Genomic DNA, 18,483 nt, shown 5'->3' on the forward strand with positions numbered 1-18,483 from the left:
TTGGACTGTGGGAGGAAACCGGAGCGCCCGGAGGAAACCCACGCAGACACACGGAGAACATGCAAACTCCACGCAGAGAGGACCCGGGAAGTGAACTCAGGTCCCCAGGTGTCCCAACTGCGAGGCAGCAGCGCTACCCACTGCGCCACCGTGCCGCCTACCCAACTTTTTAATTCAGTAAACAGTGGCGCATCTGAAACTGTGACAAAAACAGGTGATAAAATGTAATGTAAGAGCCAAGTAACTATCCAAATTACAAATTGCTTAATGGAAGTGGGGTTACAGAAGAAACATTAATAATTAACATTTCTTACCCTAATGGTAATAGTCACAAAACAAAAAAATGATAAAATGTTTTCATTTCCACATATAGGAATGGTTGACTGTTCAGTATTTTTTCTGCATCTAAATTTTCCTAGTTCATCAGGATCATGATATGTGGAGCCTATCTTTGTTGCATTCTATACAGGATGGAATCAGCCCGAAATATTTCCCAGCTTCTTACATAGTACACTCCCAGAAAGTCATACTCTACCTATTTTTGCCTAATGTCTTTTCATTGTGAAGAAAGAAAGGTAAACACAGAAAAAATTAAATATGTACCCCCCACACAGGAGGTAACCCAAATGAGAATCATGGGAATCAAGCCTGTTTCAGGAACTGAGACTTGGCAACACAGCATACTGCATTACTATTCTATGAAAATTGAGGGCTTATTTTTCCCAGCAACAGTTTCTAAAAAAAGTATTTCCAGATACAGGGTAATAATTATTATACAGGCATCCCTTCACGAAAATTTGCAGATAATACTTGGGTCCCCCTAACTATGGTGGGTCATGTCACAGCATGATTTTTTTTAGTTTAGTTTATTAATTGCTATTAGGTAGAACAATATTTTACCCCGCATACCCGAGCCTATACTGGCAAAATTAGGTGCAAGTCAGGAACAATCTTTTAAATTACTAAATAGTAATCCCAGGTTATCTAATACTAATGCTAATGTACAACTTTAATCCCTCACAGAATTTCAAGTATTTTGATAAACTCACCATATACTTTTGTCTTGGTAGTATGTTGTGATGACATTCATTAAAACTGTGTGAAATTAACGTATGTTAATATACTGTGTAAATCTATCTCTTTCTGCAGGTTACCAACATCTCACACGTGTTTTAATGTTCTGTTGCTTCCTGAATACTCAAGCCAGGAAAAACTTAAAGAAAGACTGTTAAAGGCCATTACTTATGCCAAAGGATTCGGCATGCTGTAATCAGTACACAGGATCCGAAGATACATTTTTGCAAGTTAATGCTGTATTGAAATCAAGAGAGAGAAATGGCCATAAGGTAGTGATCTCTAGTAGTCACTTTTGTCTGTGCCTCCCTCCTTAATTGAGGGCATTGGGCTGGAACAGCAGAGAAAAAAACAACTGCTTTATGAACAAAAATGTTCTCCCTCCCTCTTGTGTGAATGTGTTATATGTTCTCGCAATTGTGTGTACAGACAGATTTTTCCTGACTATTTATTTTAAGGGTTCAATCAATTTTTCATATGTTTGGTCTGACTATAGCTGAGCCATATTTTCCCTTTTTTTGTAGGGAGGAGGATACTGAAAAAATATGTATTGTAATCTCCCTGATAAAACTTGCCATTATTTGTTAACAAAATAATAATAGGATTGGATTCTAACTAAAATTTTCAGAATGAAACTTGAGTAGCATTTCATCTGTTACTTACATTTATGTAACTTTGTTCACTCAGGTGTTGTACTGTCTATGATTGGTTTACTTTGAAACATGAAGCCTTGGAAATGGTGTAATACAACTACTGCTGTTCTAGCCCTAGAGGGATCTGAATTTTCTCTTTGCTCAATAAAGATGGAAGGGGGACTTCGGAATGTTAAGAAACTGCAGCCTTGAATTTTACTTTAAACACAGCACAAAGAGAGCAAATGTGAAACCCATATCACAATGATGGTGTCCTCACAAGTCTAATAATAACATAGTGTTCCCTAATTTAATGCTTGTTATTTGTAAAGGGTAGAATTTATTCTGTGCTTACAGTACTTATTTTTACTCACTAAAGGTGCATTTTCAAGCAATCAGCGTGAAGTGCTACAGAACAAAAAAGGTTATTGTATAATCTATATTAAATGTGTGAAAGTGCACTTACAAAAAAGAGAAATGTTAGTGAATTGTATTTACCTGCCTGTTACCATGACTCTCATTCATGCAGACGTTTGTTTTTTTTTTTTTTTTTGTTTGTTTTTTTAAAGCCAATCATCAATCTCAAGTCTTCCCAGTTGTATGGCATTTTCTTCTTTTAATTTGGAAATGGAAAGAGGTACAATTACCAGGACACATGTTTATTGTGCTTTTGATTTGCAAACATTTGCTTATGAGACAGACATATTAAGCTGTGATTGATTTATTTTGCATTTAACAATTATGTCCATATGTGGAAGATGTGAATGTCATTTTGTGCATTGCAGGTTAATCAAATTTCCTGCAGGCCTTAAAATAGCTGTTTGTATTATATATTCTTTTCAGTATTGTGTTTTGGTAAGCCTCTTCTCATAAATCATGGATCATCTTTTATGTAGTTTGTTTTTACTTTACATATCAGTTTAAAAACAACTCTTAATAGACTGTAGCTGTTTTTGATTTAACCCACTTGAAACCACTGCTGTAGTAAGTATTGCTTATCATCTATCTTGTGCAGAGGTGCTTTACTACATGGGTACTAAACTATAATTAAATCCTAACAGATGTCACCATCTGATTATTAAAATTCAAATACAACAGACACAATATTCACAGACTTAAGAATATTATTTTCTTCCTGTCTCTACAATAATCATGTGTCCTGATGCATTGACTCTTTGTACATGTCATTCTCATTGGAGAACCCAGCTATCTCAACAAATATTATCTTTAAAAGAAGCAAACAATGTTTCTTTTTATAAAGTTCATTTAAGCATATTTCCCCTACAAGGAAACCAAGTAATGGTGTAAAACAATGATAAATAAAAGTGACTGCATTTTTCATCATTATTTTCTGAAAAAGAAAATGTTCTTTTATTGTTTTATATTGATACTCTGGCAAAACCATTTCTCAGGGAGTAGATTTGTGTTTTGAACATAATCAGATTAAAAGATTCATTTTAGAATAAAATGAGAGAAATAAGGTTGTGTTTGTTCTCAGTTCCACTTTTGAACAGTTCCATCTTTGCCTATAATTTGTGATTGGGATCTCCTCCAGTCTTTGCATCTTGAATAATGGGTAAGGAAGGACAGACTTATGACTGTCACCTTTTTTTAATAAATTTTGAACAAGTGATGAAAACTGTTGGTGCTGATGGCCCATATTATCTCCGCTCAACAAACTGTAAATTTAGTTACCCTGTGGTCTTTATTTCCCAAAGAAATTTTGTAAAATCATTCATTTATTCAAGAATGCCAATGCACAGAACTTTATCATTTCTCTGTTGTAGTTTTGAAAAGGCCTCTTTGCTGTTATAACAAGACAAAGGCCAAAATCAAAATAGTATTTAAGAACAGATATAGCAAATTGTTTCTATGAAATCATTCAAAAGTAACAAAACAAAATGTGGTGATTGCGTTCCTATAAGCTAATAAAAAAATGTATCCGTATTTTAGGGAAGTGTTGCACTATGATTTAAGCTTGATTTTACTGGATACGTTTAGAAGCAGGAAATTGAAGCCTTATTAATTGCATGCAGTGACGGGGATGAATTTTATTCTGATGAAGAGATCAGAGTTTCTCCTGTTCAGGCTGTTATACAACATTCAGTGTCTTATGCTTAAAGAAATGAAGAAATTCCCAGGATTCCCAAAAAATAAGCTCTACTTTTTTCTCTGAAGAGATAATTTGTGAAAAACTTTACTTGTTATCTTTAAGCTATAAATTTCTAACTTTACTCTCGGCATCATTTTTTTAAATTTGACTTTAAAAGAAAAAAAGATAAAAAAAATGCCCAATTAAAATAAAACTCTTCTTTATACAAAATATTTTCAAACAAATAATGTTTTTTGCTAAACATTTTAAATATATTAATGCTTTTTCCTAAACATTTTAAATATATTTACATGTTTAATTACCCATATTAAACAGCAAAATGAATTATTTTATGATTTCTTTTCTCAGTTATTTTTTTTCCTCAGTTGTATGGTACATTGAGACATTTAAAACCTTTTTTGCTTTTATTTATGAATATATATTTTTTTGAAGTTTAGATCATTTAAACTAACAAGTTATCATAAATAATTTGCTTTGTTTCTTCAGTGTGCTTACAAAAGTTACCTGTATTTCTTATTTGGGATTGAAGCTGCTGTTGAAGGGCAAAAGTTATTGGATTTTCATGAAGATTATAACAGGAAAGTTTCAAGTACTGATGCTAGAGGAATACAAATTTGTACTCAAAGCACATCCTGTTGGAAGATCAAATTTCACAAAATTTCATATAATGAAAGAAATGCAATAGCTAAGAATAAAAAAGAAGAAAAATAAGTATTTTCAAAATGCTTAAAGAATGAGGGCTTTGCTGGTCATGGTAACATTATTCAGACACCTGAAGATATTGGGGCAGCATTGGCACAACAAACCTTTTACAAACAGAATGAAAGGTAACATGAGGGGGACTGATAAGGTGAAGCTGTTCACTTAAACTCCAAAGTCATTGCTGTAGCATGGGCATAACTAGCTGCTCATAAAATACAGTTTTGTCAATTAAAAACTTCAGTAATTTACATTTTATTAGTTTTTTCTATAATTTTTGATGGGTATTGAGTAGTAAATGTAAAAAAAAAAATCATGACATACAGACGCAACATAATTTACTTTTTATATTATACATTATGAATGCTGCATTTTAAATTATTTTTGTTTAATATTTTAAAAGGATTACTTTTTATAACCACCTTTTTTCTCCAAAGGTACTACATCTTCTAAGGGGAGTAATGTTAAAAAGAGCAGTGAAAAAAAACCAACATAAGAGGTCTGGTACAGTTTTTGGCTCTTCTGTATTGCATAGTTTTTACATGCAGTACATCTTAGATGAGGAGCTGTTCTTCATCTCAGCAAAATAATCGTATTTACAATACAGTACCTCTATGTACTTCAGGTGTAAAGTAAGAAACATGTTAGTGTTAAAAAAAAAAAAAAAAAAAAAATCTAAAGTATTTCTATCAGAAAAAGAACAAAGGTTCTAAAGAATTAGCGTTTTTTCAGCAATTTCATTTCTACACTACCATTGTGTTTTGCACTGTTAAATTTCTTCCACCTTTCTGAGAAGAACAGTTTAAAGCCTAAACTTAAAGCCAAAGAGTTCAGCAAACGAAATCCGAGCCAGCTCTTGCATTTTTGCTGCCCTTGGTGAAGCTGAAAATGGTGCCAATTCCCAACTGTGTGATTCTTACTATGACATAAGTTTCACAAATGTAGGATTGTTATTTTATGTATTGATATAGTATTTCCTGTATAACTTTCTCTTTATAATCTCATAATTTAAATATTTTAAGAACTGCTTTAGGTAATCCCATTCTAGTACGCATTTAAAATGAATTCCAGGTACTGTATATATTTGTTTTAACAAATTTCAGAATTCTTGATGCTAAAAAACACTAGTAGATTACTAGAAATATTAGGAAAATGGCAGTAAAATGATAGCTTCATTTTAAAAATATAATACCACTTTTAAAAAGTAAGCAAACTGTATTTAAAACACTTTACAATTATACAAGTACAAATTCCAAACAGCTTTTTTCTTGACTTCATTTTTGAGAGCTTAAAAATATTTTTTTGCAGAATCACTTGTTTTAGCTAATTAACTCTCCACTGATAAATTGGTGATATTGATATGCACCATCCACATTTTAAGGAAGACCGAAGATTCAAGGGAAAATTGTTATAATGACTAATCATGCTGTATTTTTTGTTTCAGTGGCATTCACTGTGGCCACTAGCATCCCTCCCTCTTCAGGACTGCTGGAGCGTATCCCAGCAAACATCAGGGTTTCCAGTCCATTGCAGGATAAGCAGAAACACCCTGGGGAGACTGAGCATCATGCCACCACTCTCTGGCGCTTCAGTATACTGCTATGTATGGGGACAGGTTAATCCTTAACTTGATTTGTCACCACTGCATGCGTACTTGGGATGATCACTAGCCATTCTCTGTAGCACTCTTGTATTTTTGCAATCCAATTTCTTAAATTCTTAAATTTTACACATTTTTATGGCATTCTGGCTGTCCCCGCGGGCTCTGGCCATGTAGTTGTGAATCAGGACAAACTTTAAAAATAAATAAACAAGCAGGTATTGCTAGTTAAGCAGAGGCAAGAGGTAGACTGATTCGAACGGAGGCTAGTGCTTGAGTGAGGAGGGTCCTACCTAGCTCCCCACTCTTGATGCCATGCTTCCCCCTCCTCTCGGCCCGCAGCCTTTGTCTCAGATTAGCAGGAATATAAAGTGTGGACGAAAAAGGCACACTGAAAAGCAGACAGATAATATTTTTTCTCAATTCTCTTGTTTATTCATTCGGAGTCACAGTAAGTAGAGATTAAAAAGAGCATAACTTGTTGCCGCAAAGCTCAATTGAACCCTGATCAAAAGCCAGGAGGGGTTTTTTATACTTCAGCATCTCATGATTAATAAGACAGAAAGAACATCCTTATCAAAATAGTAAAGTTAAACAATATGTCTGTTGAGCTAAGCATTATCTGTGTTTTCAAAGCTGAGCACAGGAGAGACGCCTTTGCATAAACTACATGTACTTTCTGCAGCCTTGTGACCTTGTCCCTGAAACATTCACTCTGAGAAAGGGAAAACAAGAAACAGCTTAGATTTTATTCATGTGGACACTATTTCTCCTGAACCCTGGAATAACATATTTTTGTTCATAAGCCAAAGCGTCTCTCACTGGCAAGTTACAAAATAGTTATTATAAAAATTCTAATTTACTAAACACACAAAATACATGGTGCTGAGGAGAACATTCTTCTTCTACAAAAGTATCTCTCCTGCAAGCGAACTGTGATACTAAGCGTGATGACAGAAGTCGCAAAATCAAAAGGAATGTTCAAGCAAATTATAGAAAAAAACCCCATCTAAATCCGTTAAGTAGTTTTCTCGTTCATTAGCTTAGCTGGAAGCAAGGTACGCTCCAAGGCTGGTACGTGAGTGAGGAGGGCCCCATCCAGTTCCCCCACTCCTCAGCCTGCAGCCTCTCTCACGGAATAGCGTGAATAAATCACTCCTGTAAGTGAACTGTGATACGATACTAAGCACGATGACAGGAACGTACAAGCAAATTACAGAAAAAAAAAAACAATCTAAATCCGTTAAGTAGTTTTCTCGTGAATAGCAGAAAGACGTTGGATTTTATCTCTATAGAGAGAGTCTGCACTTTTAGTTAATGTTAAGAACTAGCTGTGCTACTCCTCTAAGGTGGCTTGAAATCTAAGAAAACAAAATAGGTTTCTGTTAATTTTCCATTTGCATTATTAAAAGTAGTGTTAATGTTTCCGGATGGACACACTTTTATTAAGGTGGATGTACATGTGGAGTTCAAAGAAATTGATGAATGAATAAATGGCTATACCAGCACATTCAGATTCAATGTAAAGAATTCTGCTAAACACACTAACCAGGTAAGCATCAGGTATGAAAATGATTATAAAGTCTACATCACGGTAAGAAATACACAGCAACGGCAGTAGAGCAGCAGATCAAAGTAACAAACACAATCTTTTTTTTTGGCTCATATTGACATTTAAGGGCAAAAAATAAAGATGGGGTAACTGCTCCTTTTGTAGCCAACTTTTGGTATAAAAAGAAATCTGTGTTCTAGAAAGCAGGTAGGATTAGTGTGAAATGTGGCTAAAGAAAGTCAGGATTCATGGAAATTCTGCTAATTCTATTTTAGAAAAGCTGTGTTTATGGAACAGATTAAGCCGGAATTACATTATCTGAGTGTCCAAAGATGCAGATAATTTGCTAATCCTGCTTTTTAGATTTGACTCAGGATTTGCCTGTTCCAGAAAAAAGATTTAACAAAATCCATCTCAGTTACTAGAGTAACCAGTGCCCTGAAACTAACATGCAAAAGGGCTGTTTTTGCACAAAGCAATAATACTTTGCAGCCTCAATAACTAAGTAGCAGAGCATCCAATCGTAAAATCAAAAGTCATAAATATCCCGTCAGGATGCTGATCAAAGCAGCACTCCTTAAAAAACAAAAAAGGAAGATGAAATGTTGAAGTGTTGTGTCTCTTCCTGAACAAACAAACAACACAGAAGCACAACTCCTTCGCAATACTCGGCTCACAGAAACATAAGCATACCACGATCAGACACAAGTGTTTGCATAAATTGTACATTGTGAGACTTTATTTTTTTTTTGCTAATAGCTTCTTTCTCCATGACCATGTTGCTGGTTCGCACCAGAAGTGACCCTTGAGCAAGGCAGTTAACTTGCAATTGCTTTGTATGACGTTACTCTGCATCCAGCCCTGCAAGCAGGTCCTCCAACTTACAGGGAAAACGTGGGTGTTGGTGGCAGGATTGGCACACCAGCCACCATAACATTACTGTTCCAGTGTGGTGCTGAGGTGTCACCCGCTGTCCTCTAGTCCCAATCCAGGTGGTTCATCATGTTTTGGGTGTGGCAACATGCTATCAGCTCATGCTCCCTACCTCTCTTTCTCCACCAAATTGCAATCACAAAAGTATGTGTAACTTTGAAGCAGTTTGTGCTCATGCACAGCCTGTCTTTCCAAGACAGAAATAACTAAAGAATTCTGCAGATTCATAAGTACAGCAGTGGAATCTGAATATCCGCTGATCCCTGAGCTATAATAATTGATAATAGACTGGCTGCAGTCCCTCACCTTTTAAAGAAACACCTCTGAAGACTAATCTTTTCTGTAAAAGCGTATACCTAATATGGTTATTATCTACCTAATGCATTTTCGGTTTGTGTTTCAGTAATGAATTAACTAAACACAATCACTTGTGTATTGATTGTAGTTTATTTCCGTTTTTTTTACTATTGTTTGCAGCAGTGTTCCTTCAGCTATGGATCCATAGTGAAACTGGGTTGTGGACATGTCTGTGAATGGTCGCCTCATGATTGTGTAGTAAAATTAGCAGAGTTTATCCAAGTGTGACCTCAATTTTGAACAGTATGCCACTAAATCTTTACTATGTTTATTGTGGCAGTATGTGAAGCAACGCTGTGAAATATATCACAAAAGAGCTTTTGAGAGGAATGAAAGTATAATATGTATATTCTGCACCATCGCTCTCATAACCTATTGAATGATCAATCTGAGAAAACTGACAGCAAGGGCATGTATGGAAAAGAAGGAAAGAGGAGGAACTTACACAGTTGAGCTTGTGAGGTGAAGTGACCATGGTGCTAGGTTCAAACGTCAAAATGAAAATAACAGGTGCTGGCCAAGAATGTGGCAACTGTCAAGGTGTTACGAAGATTGAGTGTATTGGGTGGGAGTATTGTATGCTAAATGGAGTTTCAGTAGCTATGGACAACTGCACATTGTCTTGTGCCTTTACAGCATACACTGTATCCAAATCTGTAACTGGTATGTGCAACAAAGACTTTGCATTAAGTTTAACATGACATCTTTCTTGTAACATTATTTTAAAGTGGTTTGATAAATGTCCAGCTACTGGTAGTGTGAAGGATGTGTTTGTTAGACCACTGAGATCAATGAGAATACCAGAAAAAAGGATGAGATGGATAGTAAGCATTCAACACAATGCCAGTTGGTAGAGTTAAACCTGCTCAGACTGTTCTCCAAATTATTAGAGCAAGATTTTTCCTGTTACCTGCTTACATTATACAAATTGCTTGGATTAAAACTATTTTCAAACTCATTTTGAAAAATGTATTGTTAATGGTCGAGCTCTTTTGAAAAACATTATTTAAATTAAAAAAAGAAGAAAAAGGTAAATAAGCTTTATCTAACAATTTTTGTAACTACTTAATTTCATAACTGGTAACCCAAATCAAGTGACTAGATTAAGTGACCTTTCCTACTATCCTTTCAGAAATCTTCATATTCTTATGCACACACCCAGAGAATGGGAAAATGGGAATCTGTTCCCATTTTGAATGATATTATTTTAGGTTGAAGCCCCAGGTGTTTCCTGTGTGGAGTTTGCGTCTTGTGCGCAAGGGTTTATGCTGTACCATCCTTCAACAGTCCAGTGAAATGCAGGTTAGGTGGACAGGTGATGCTAAATTGGCAGTTATATGTGTGTTTGTGCCCTGTGATGGACTGGCACCCTTTCCAGGGATTGCTTGCACCCGGTGCTTGCTGGGATGGAATCCATCTGCCCCATGACCCTGTTCAGGATAAGTGGGTTTGGAAATAGATGGAAAGGGGGTATTGTTTTATCAAGATATTTCTTTCCCACTTTGCTCCTTTAGTAATATTCATATGAGAAATATACTTGAAAGGACACAGATACATTTACCTTTTCTCATTAGTTGGCAATTTTTATTTGACTGTGTGTGGCTTCACTGTCATTGTGATAACAGTCTTCTTTCTGGGTCCCAGTGTGGTAACAATTTTCCAATTCTGTCCTCTGATTAAAAAGTTTAAGGTTCCCTGGCCTAGTAGCTTAGTTCTTGTTTTTAGTTGTTTAGGTAGCTTGCTGTGTGGCACTTGTACCCCTACTCATCCTGGCAGATGGTTACTTCATCCCTTGTGAGTTTCTTTGGATGAAAGCCCTTTCTAAACAAATACATGTATTACAGGATTTTCCAGTGTAATTGGTTGTGTAACTAGAACAAACATCTTTATCAAAGCACTGAGCCTGAATGAAGGAGACGATTTCGCTGTTCAATTTTATAGAGCACAGCCAACAAATTCAAGATGAAGCTGTCAGTTTTATTTAGTACATTTTTTTGTTAATAATTTTGCAAAAACTGAATACAGTGTTTACTTGAGAGGATATAACATTTCAAGTAATGTAATATAATTTGTTGTACATTTTGTACAATTCAATAATTTATCACACAAAGTTTACACAATTTTCACTGATCAACCGATGTATTCATTCACTATATCAGTAATATTCCTTCATGCCATCTCCTTTGCCTTTGCAAGAGCCGATGCTGTTTTGATTTCTCATCTGCTATGCTGACATGAAGGTTGTTCCCTCTGTTTCTCAGACGCGTGGGGCATGATTGATTGGCTGTTCACTGCTCAAATCATAAAGGTTTGAAAATTTTGTCGTGAATGTGCATTAATCCAGATCAACCTAACCAGGATTTCATGAGTCAAATGAAATCCATCCATCCATTTTCCAACCCGCTGAATCCAAACACATGGTCACGGGGGTCTGCTGGAGCCAATCCCAGCCAACACAGGGCACAAGGCAGGGAACCAATCCTGGGCAGGGTGCCAACCCATCACAGTCAAATGAAATCTGCACCGGTTAATCCTCTGGTGCAGCATCTCGCTATAGCAAACCAGGATTTGTTTTGAGATCCCAGGTTATTTCATCTCCTTTTCTAGAACAGATCTCAGGTCTGTCCTTTGGGGGCATTTTTGTTTTCTTTCTTTCTTAGATATCTTTTTCGTGAGACTCACCCATTCTGATGCCTCTCCCAAGTTACACCAGACATCTGGTAATGTTGAAGTGTACATCCATCCATTTTCTAACCCGCTGAATCCGAACTCAGGGTCACAGGGGTCTGGTGGAGCCAACACAGGGCACAAGGCAGGAACCAATCCTGGGCAGGGTGCCAACCCACTGCAGTGAGGTGTACATTCACTGGGTAAACACTCAACTAATACTGGGTAGAGCCTCAAAATGGCATCAGTTCTTCATGGCATGGATTTCACTAGGTGCTGAGATACTGGTCCATTTTGATACGATTGCATTACACAATTTCTGCAAATTTGTTAGCTGCAACTTGCATGTTTCTGTTACATTCCAGAGGTATTCCATTGAATTCAGGGATGATTGCTGGGGAAGCCACTGAAGCACTGAACTCATTGACATTTTCATGAAACCAGTTTGAGATGAAAGTAGAAAGAAGATGGGTAAATTGTGGCCATGAAAAGATGTACAAGATCAGCAAAAACACAAGTAATTTATGGCATTCCAGTGATGAATACAGTGCATCTGTAAAGTATTCACAGCGCATCACTTTTTCCATATTTTGTTATGTTACAGCCTTATTCCAAAATTGATGAAATTCATTTTTTTCCTCAGAATTCTACACTCAACATCCCATAATGACAATGTGAAAAAAGTTTACTTAAGGTTTTTGCAAATTTATTAAAAATAAAAAAATTGAGAAAGCACATGTACATAAGTATTCTCGAAATTGAGCTCAGGTGCATCCCGTTTCCCCTGATCATCCTTGAGATGTTTCTGCAGCTTAATTGGAGTCCACCTGTGGTAAATTCAGTTGGTTGGACATGATTTGGAAAGGCACACACCTGTCTATATAAGGTCCCACAGTTAACAGTTCATATCAGAGCACAAACCAAGCATGAAGTCAAAGGAATTGTCTGTAGACCTCCGAGACAGGATTGTCTCGAGGCACAAATCTGGGGAAGGTTACAGAAAAATTTCTGCTGCTTTGAAGGTCCCAATGAGCACAGTGGCCTCCATCATCCGTAAATGGAAGAAGTTTGAAACCACCAGGACTCTTCCTAGAGCTGGCCGGCCATCTAAACTGAGTGATCGGGGGAGAAGGGCCTTAGTCAGGGAGGTGACCAAGAACCCGATGGTCACTCTGTCAGAGCTCCAAAGGTCCTCTGTGGAGAGAGGAGAACCTTCCAGAAGGACAACCATCTCTGCAGCAATCCACCAATCAGGCCTGTATGGTAGAGTGGTCAGACGGAAACCACTCCTTAGTAAAAGGCACATGGCAGCCTGCCTGGAGTTTGCCAAAAGGTACCTGAAGGACTCTCAGACCATGAGAAAGAAAATTCTCTGGTCTGATGAGACAAAGATTGAACTCTTTGGTGTGAATGCCAGGCGTCACGTTTGGAGGAAACCTGGCACCATCACTACAGTGAAGCATGGTGGTGGCAGCATCATGCTGTGGGGATGTTTTTCAGCCGCAGGAACTGGGAGACTAGTCAGGATAAAGGGAAAGATGACTGCAGCAATGTACAGAGACATCCTGGATGAAAACCTGCTCCAGAGGTCTCTTGACCTCAGACTGGGGCAATGGTTCATCTTTCAGCAGGACAATGACCCTAAGCACACAGCCAAGATATCAAAGGAGTGGCTTCAGGACAACTCTGTGAATGTCCTTGAGTGGTCCAGCCAGAACCCAGACTTGAATCCGATTGAACATCTCTGGAGAGATCTTAAAATGGCTGTGCACCGACACTTCCCATCCAACCTGATGGAGTTTGAGAGGTGCTGCAAAGAAGAATGGGCGAAACTGGCCAAGGATAGGTGTGCCAAGCTTGTGGCATCATATTCAAAAAGTCTTGAGGCTGGAATTGCTGCCAAAGGTGCATCGGCAAAGTATTGAGCAAAGGCTGTGAATACTTATGTACATGTGATTTCTCAGTTTTTTTATTTTTAATAAATTTGCAAAAATCTCAAGTAAACTTTTTTCATGTTATCATTATGGGGTGTTGTGTGTAGAATTCTGAGGAAAAAAATGTATTTAATCCATTTTGGAATAAGGCTGTAACATAACAAAATATGGAACAAGTGATACGCTGTGAATACTTTCTGGATGCACTGTATGTACCAAGGAAACAATTTTCACACCATTACTCCTCCACCACCAGCCCAGACTGTGAACACAAGGTAGTTTGATTGAATGGATCCATGCTGTTGCTGCCAAATTCTGACCCTATCATCCAGTGTACCTCAGGAGAGTTTGATATTCATCAGACCAGGCTTTGGTTTTCCGGTCTTCAGCTGTCCAGTTGTAGTGAGTCCGTGCCCACTGTAGCCTCAGCTTTCTGTTCTTGGCTGACAGACTCAACATGGACTTCTGCTGTTTTAGCTCATCCACCTCAAGGTTCAACATGTTGTGCATTCTGAGATGCTTTTCTGCTTACCACAATTGTATAGAGTGATTGTCTGATCTACCATAGCCTTTCTGACAGCTCAAACCAGTTTGGCCATACTCCTCTGAACTATGTCATCAACCAGGCATTTCCATCTTCAGAATTGCTGCTCAGTGGATGTTTTTAGTTTTTTTTGCACCATTCTGAGTAAATTTCTAGAGACTGTTGTGCAGGTAAATCCCAGGAGATCAGCAGTTACAGAAGTACTCAAACCAGCTCATGTGGCACTAGCAATCATGCCATGGTTCGAGTCACTGAGATCACATTTTTTTTCTCCATTCTCATGTTTAATGTGAACATTAACTGAAGTGCCTGACCTGTATCTGCATAATTTTATGCATTGTGCTGTTGCCATCAGATAATTACAGGTGTTCTAATAATTTGCTAAATATAGAGTTACAATCTTGAAATCATCATGGTAGACCCTTTTTCTAATATTGATTAATTAGCAGACAGTATTATGTGCAGTTATTGTAATCATATATAATATATATATAAGTCAACGTATGTATGTTCCAGCATCACTTCTGAACGGCTGGAGCGATTTTCATGAAATTTGGTATACGTGTTTCTCATTGGTTGTCTAAAAATACTGTAGGGTGAAATCAACCCTAACCCACCCCATTCTGGATAGGGTGGGGGTGATCATGCAGTTTTGTATGCATGTTATCATCCAGTTGACACTCGGAATGACCACCAGAGGGCGAACTGGAGGTGACTGCCAGCATTCTTTATGTTTGAGCACCACCGCGCCCCAGTTATTTTTGAAATTTATATAGCGTTGGCTGGTTCCGAGCATCAACTGGATGATAACATACATACAAGACTGTAAGACAAACGCATTAGTGAGTCTTCATTATTTGTTAATGTATTTTTCTTTTTAAAGTTGTGGGGGTTTTTTCATTATTTTTCTCAAACAATTAAAAAAAAAACAAAAAAACTTTATTTTCCTCAAGGGCAATGCTGGGTATTTCAGCTAGTAAATGATACAACTGAACTCGTTTTGCTTTGAATGTAATCATAGTGTCAAAGCCACTGTTAGTAACTAGTGATAGAAATTATATGGAAAAGGACTTTAGACTTCAAAAAAAAAACAACACGCCACTTAGTAATTTTTTAGATCTTCCAAGTTGCCACCAGAGCACAGCTTTTCATTGTGCACCTGAGAGCTCCATAAGACCAAACTCTTTCCCTGAGCAAGTATGTTCTGGTACTTCACCTCTAATAAGCAACTTAAATCCATGAAACAATTACTTGGCAGGAAATAAGGTAAATGAAAGCATCTACATGCTTTAACATCGGTGCTTTATTTGACAAAATGGACATGCGGATACCCTGCTCTGCATGTTGACATTTCAGCAAATGGCATAGCCCAGAATTCGTGAGGTCCTCCCTGAAAAAGAGAATTTACAGTTGCAGCCCGGTTTAACACTCAAGTTTGGCATTTTTACAGATGTAACGTTGTTTGGATGCTGTTCTTGATATAAAAAGCTATTGTTTGAAGAAGTGAAGGTCTTTGAAGGCTAGCTCACACAGTAACTACTTTTTTTTCTCGTATCTGTTTTTTTGACTGGTCAGATTCATTTTGGGACTAATCTATATCCAGTGAGTCTATCCAGACTGTTCCCCTCAGGCACAAAAAGAATAAAACACTTATCAAACAGAGGTTAACTAACAGATACTAGTTGCTGCTCTGCTTCACATTATTTCAGTGCAGGACATCTGCAAATACATCAGCTCATGATGGCAAGGCAGAGAATCAAGAAAGGAAAGATCAGAGTCATTGGTCTGAGCGCATTTTTGACTGTCAGTGTTCTCTACATAGTAACAAGCGGCACAAAGGACTGGTTAAAGCACAATGGGACAGGATTTGATGCAAAACCATCGTTACATGAGCAGTGTAAATACTTCATGAAATGTTTCGATAACGTTTTTTTCTAAGCATACTACTGTAGTATAAAAATCAGATCTGTGTCACTTATGGGTGGAAAATGGGAATTGAGCTTCAGGGTGAGTGCAGCCTTTTTTAGTTCCACATATCAAACGCAGCGTTGTACGTGGTGGATTATAAAAACTGCACAGTTGCTTTCAACAACACGTTAGTGTTTATTGCTTAGAATAACAATTGGAAACAACAAAAGTGACAGTTGTACTTCAACAAGACACTTAAAACTGGTTTATAACCATTAATCCTATGATAACTGCAGTGAAAATACTGTACTGTATATTATTTATATAGATATATAATATATATATATAACAAACATAGTGAACCCAGTCCTGTGCTAACAGGATTCTAAGCAGTGGTGTCACTATGACTGGTGGTAACCAAGCCCAAATTAAGACCAACACAGGCACCCTCCGGTCCTGGAGGGCCCCAGTGGCTGCAGGTTTTCATTCTAGTGACCTGTTTTTGCTGCTAATTAACTTCTTTTGAATTAACTTTATTTGATTTGCTCTTGAAGACTCGGACCGCTTAATTGTTTTTTTCCCTTAATTGGCAGCCAAATAACGACCAGCAAACTGTGTCCATCACACAATATCTGAAAATAAGGAAAGACGAAGGTCTCAGGAATGTTGATCTGCTCAGATCACCAAAACATTTTAACAGTGCTCTTAGAAAAGAGGAAATTAGCAATTTTGGAAATGTCTGCTATTGCGCAATGAGAGCAGCAACAAGCCATTGGATTAAAGAATGAGTTTAATTAACAACAAGAATCAGAGCCTAATTAAGCAACTGGTTGGAGTGATATTGGTTTGGGGTCCTGCCTTAGTTGGTCTTCAGTTGGCTCACTCACTTCTCATTTCTGTTTGGGTGCCATTTAAGGAAATAAATTCAGCGGAACAAGTCAATTAAAATGAATTCAGAAGAAGTTAATTAACAGCAAAAACAGTGCACTAATTAAGAAAAGGGTTAGAATGAAAACCTGCAGCCACTGGGGCCCTCCAGGACTGGAGTTGGGGACCCCTGCTTTAAACAATGCAGCGCGTCATGTAGCTTGGTAATTCCCATGCACTGTTAATGGTGTGCGGAGACTCGACCTTCGCATTGTAAGCGGGGTGTGTGTGTCCCTTGGGAAATTTCAGTGTGCGGACATTGAAGCGTTTCATTGCGTGGGGGCAGGAGTGGGTTCCCCCCTGGAGATTTCAGCCCAAAACACTGCACAAACATTTTATACAGTAGATAATCATTTGGGAGTCACCATCTCTGATGGTGTCACCTGGTGCAGTCCACACCCCTGCACACCTCTAGTGACACCACTGATCCTAAGAAATCCTTCACAATTTTCTGCAATTAGCACTTTTTTTTCCCCAATGTTGGTCCCTAGAAAAACATTAAACGGCTGTTCTACCATATTGCCAACTTGTTTGCCTCTCTTCTGAAGACAGAAACTAAATAAATGTTCAGATTAAATTAGTTTATAAAAACGTTATTAATCCCAAGGGGAAATTTAGATGCATACATCAGCAGAAACATTAATAAAAGCAAAAATGCAAACCCACAGAGCAAATAATACAATCAATCAATTAATAGATGGATCAATAAATTATGTATATTTGTGTAGAAATATCAGATTAAAAAGTACAAGTATTTAGTTTGGGACACTGGGCGTTAGAGTCTAAATTAAAACCGCATTGTGCCTGTCCAATTTGTTGTATTTCGTAGGAAAGCCACGGCTGCTTTAACATATAATAATGAAACATTCTGAGATCCAAATTTAATGATTTACTTATTTTTTTTCAAAAACAGCATATCCTTATTTCTTCCTGGGTCAGAAGCGATCAGATTGCTCCCCACATCGTTTTAATCTTGTGGTCATCTGCAATGGGAAGAGGACGATAAGCAGAAGAAGCCTTTTCTGTCACAATTGACATGATGCTTGATTCACCTAACGTACAATATAGTAATAATTTTGGGCCTTATTTTTAAAGCTTGCATATACGCAAAAGGAACATTCTTTATAAAAGAAAACTTGACAGAGGAACATGGAGATGTATCCACTGCAGAGTCACAAACACCATACATCACTGCAGGCCTAAGCGAGCAGTTTGGTAATAAACATTTTATAACTTGTCGCAAATCAAATTGATTGACACACTAACCACACCAAACCCTAACCTTAACAAAACTAGCCCCAAACATTAACTAACCCCAAACCTTAACCATTTGTCCTACATGCTAACCATATTAACCCCAAACTTTAAATTCCGTCCTATAACTGCTGGTCTAGAACTGCTGCTGTAGACCTGGGGTGACGTATGGTGCTGTGGCTGTGCAGTTCTGTGTTATTGGAGGAAAAGGTGTATATTTACGGAATCATGCGTATGTAACATTCCAGAGAAATTGGGAAATGAAACACTGTTGGTCAAACCGGGAAAT

The 18,483-nt window shown here is 37.5% G+C and overlaps 1 protein-coding gene across 2 annotated transcripts in view; it reads left to right on the forward strand.

Moving 5' to 3' along the window:
• The window catches only part of ube3a (ubiquitin protein ligase E3A), a 174,950-nt gene extending 171,764 nt beyond the window's left edge, over positions 1-3,186 (forward strand). For both annotated transcript variants that reach the window (XM_028800041.2, XM_051926868.1), the window contains exon 11: positions 1,150-3,186. In XM_028800041.2, the coding sequence (XP_028655874.1) occupies positions 1,150-1,270 (121 nt within the window). In that variant the 3' untranslated portion in view covers positions 1,271-3,186. The remainder of the gene's footprint in view (positions 1-1,149) is intronic.
• Positions 3,187-18,483: the final 15,297 nt, after the last annotated feature.

This window comes from Erpetoichthys calabaricus, chromosome 4, assembly GCF_900747795.2.
Source record: "Erpetoichthys calabaricus chromosome 4, fErpCal1.3, whole genome shotgun sequence".
Lineage (NCBI taxonomy): Eukaryota > Metazoa > Chordata > Cladistia > Polypteriformes > Polypteridae > Erpetoichthys > Erpetoichthys calabaricus.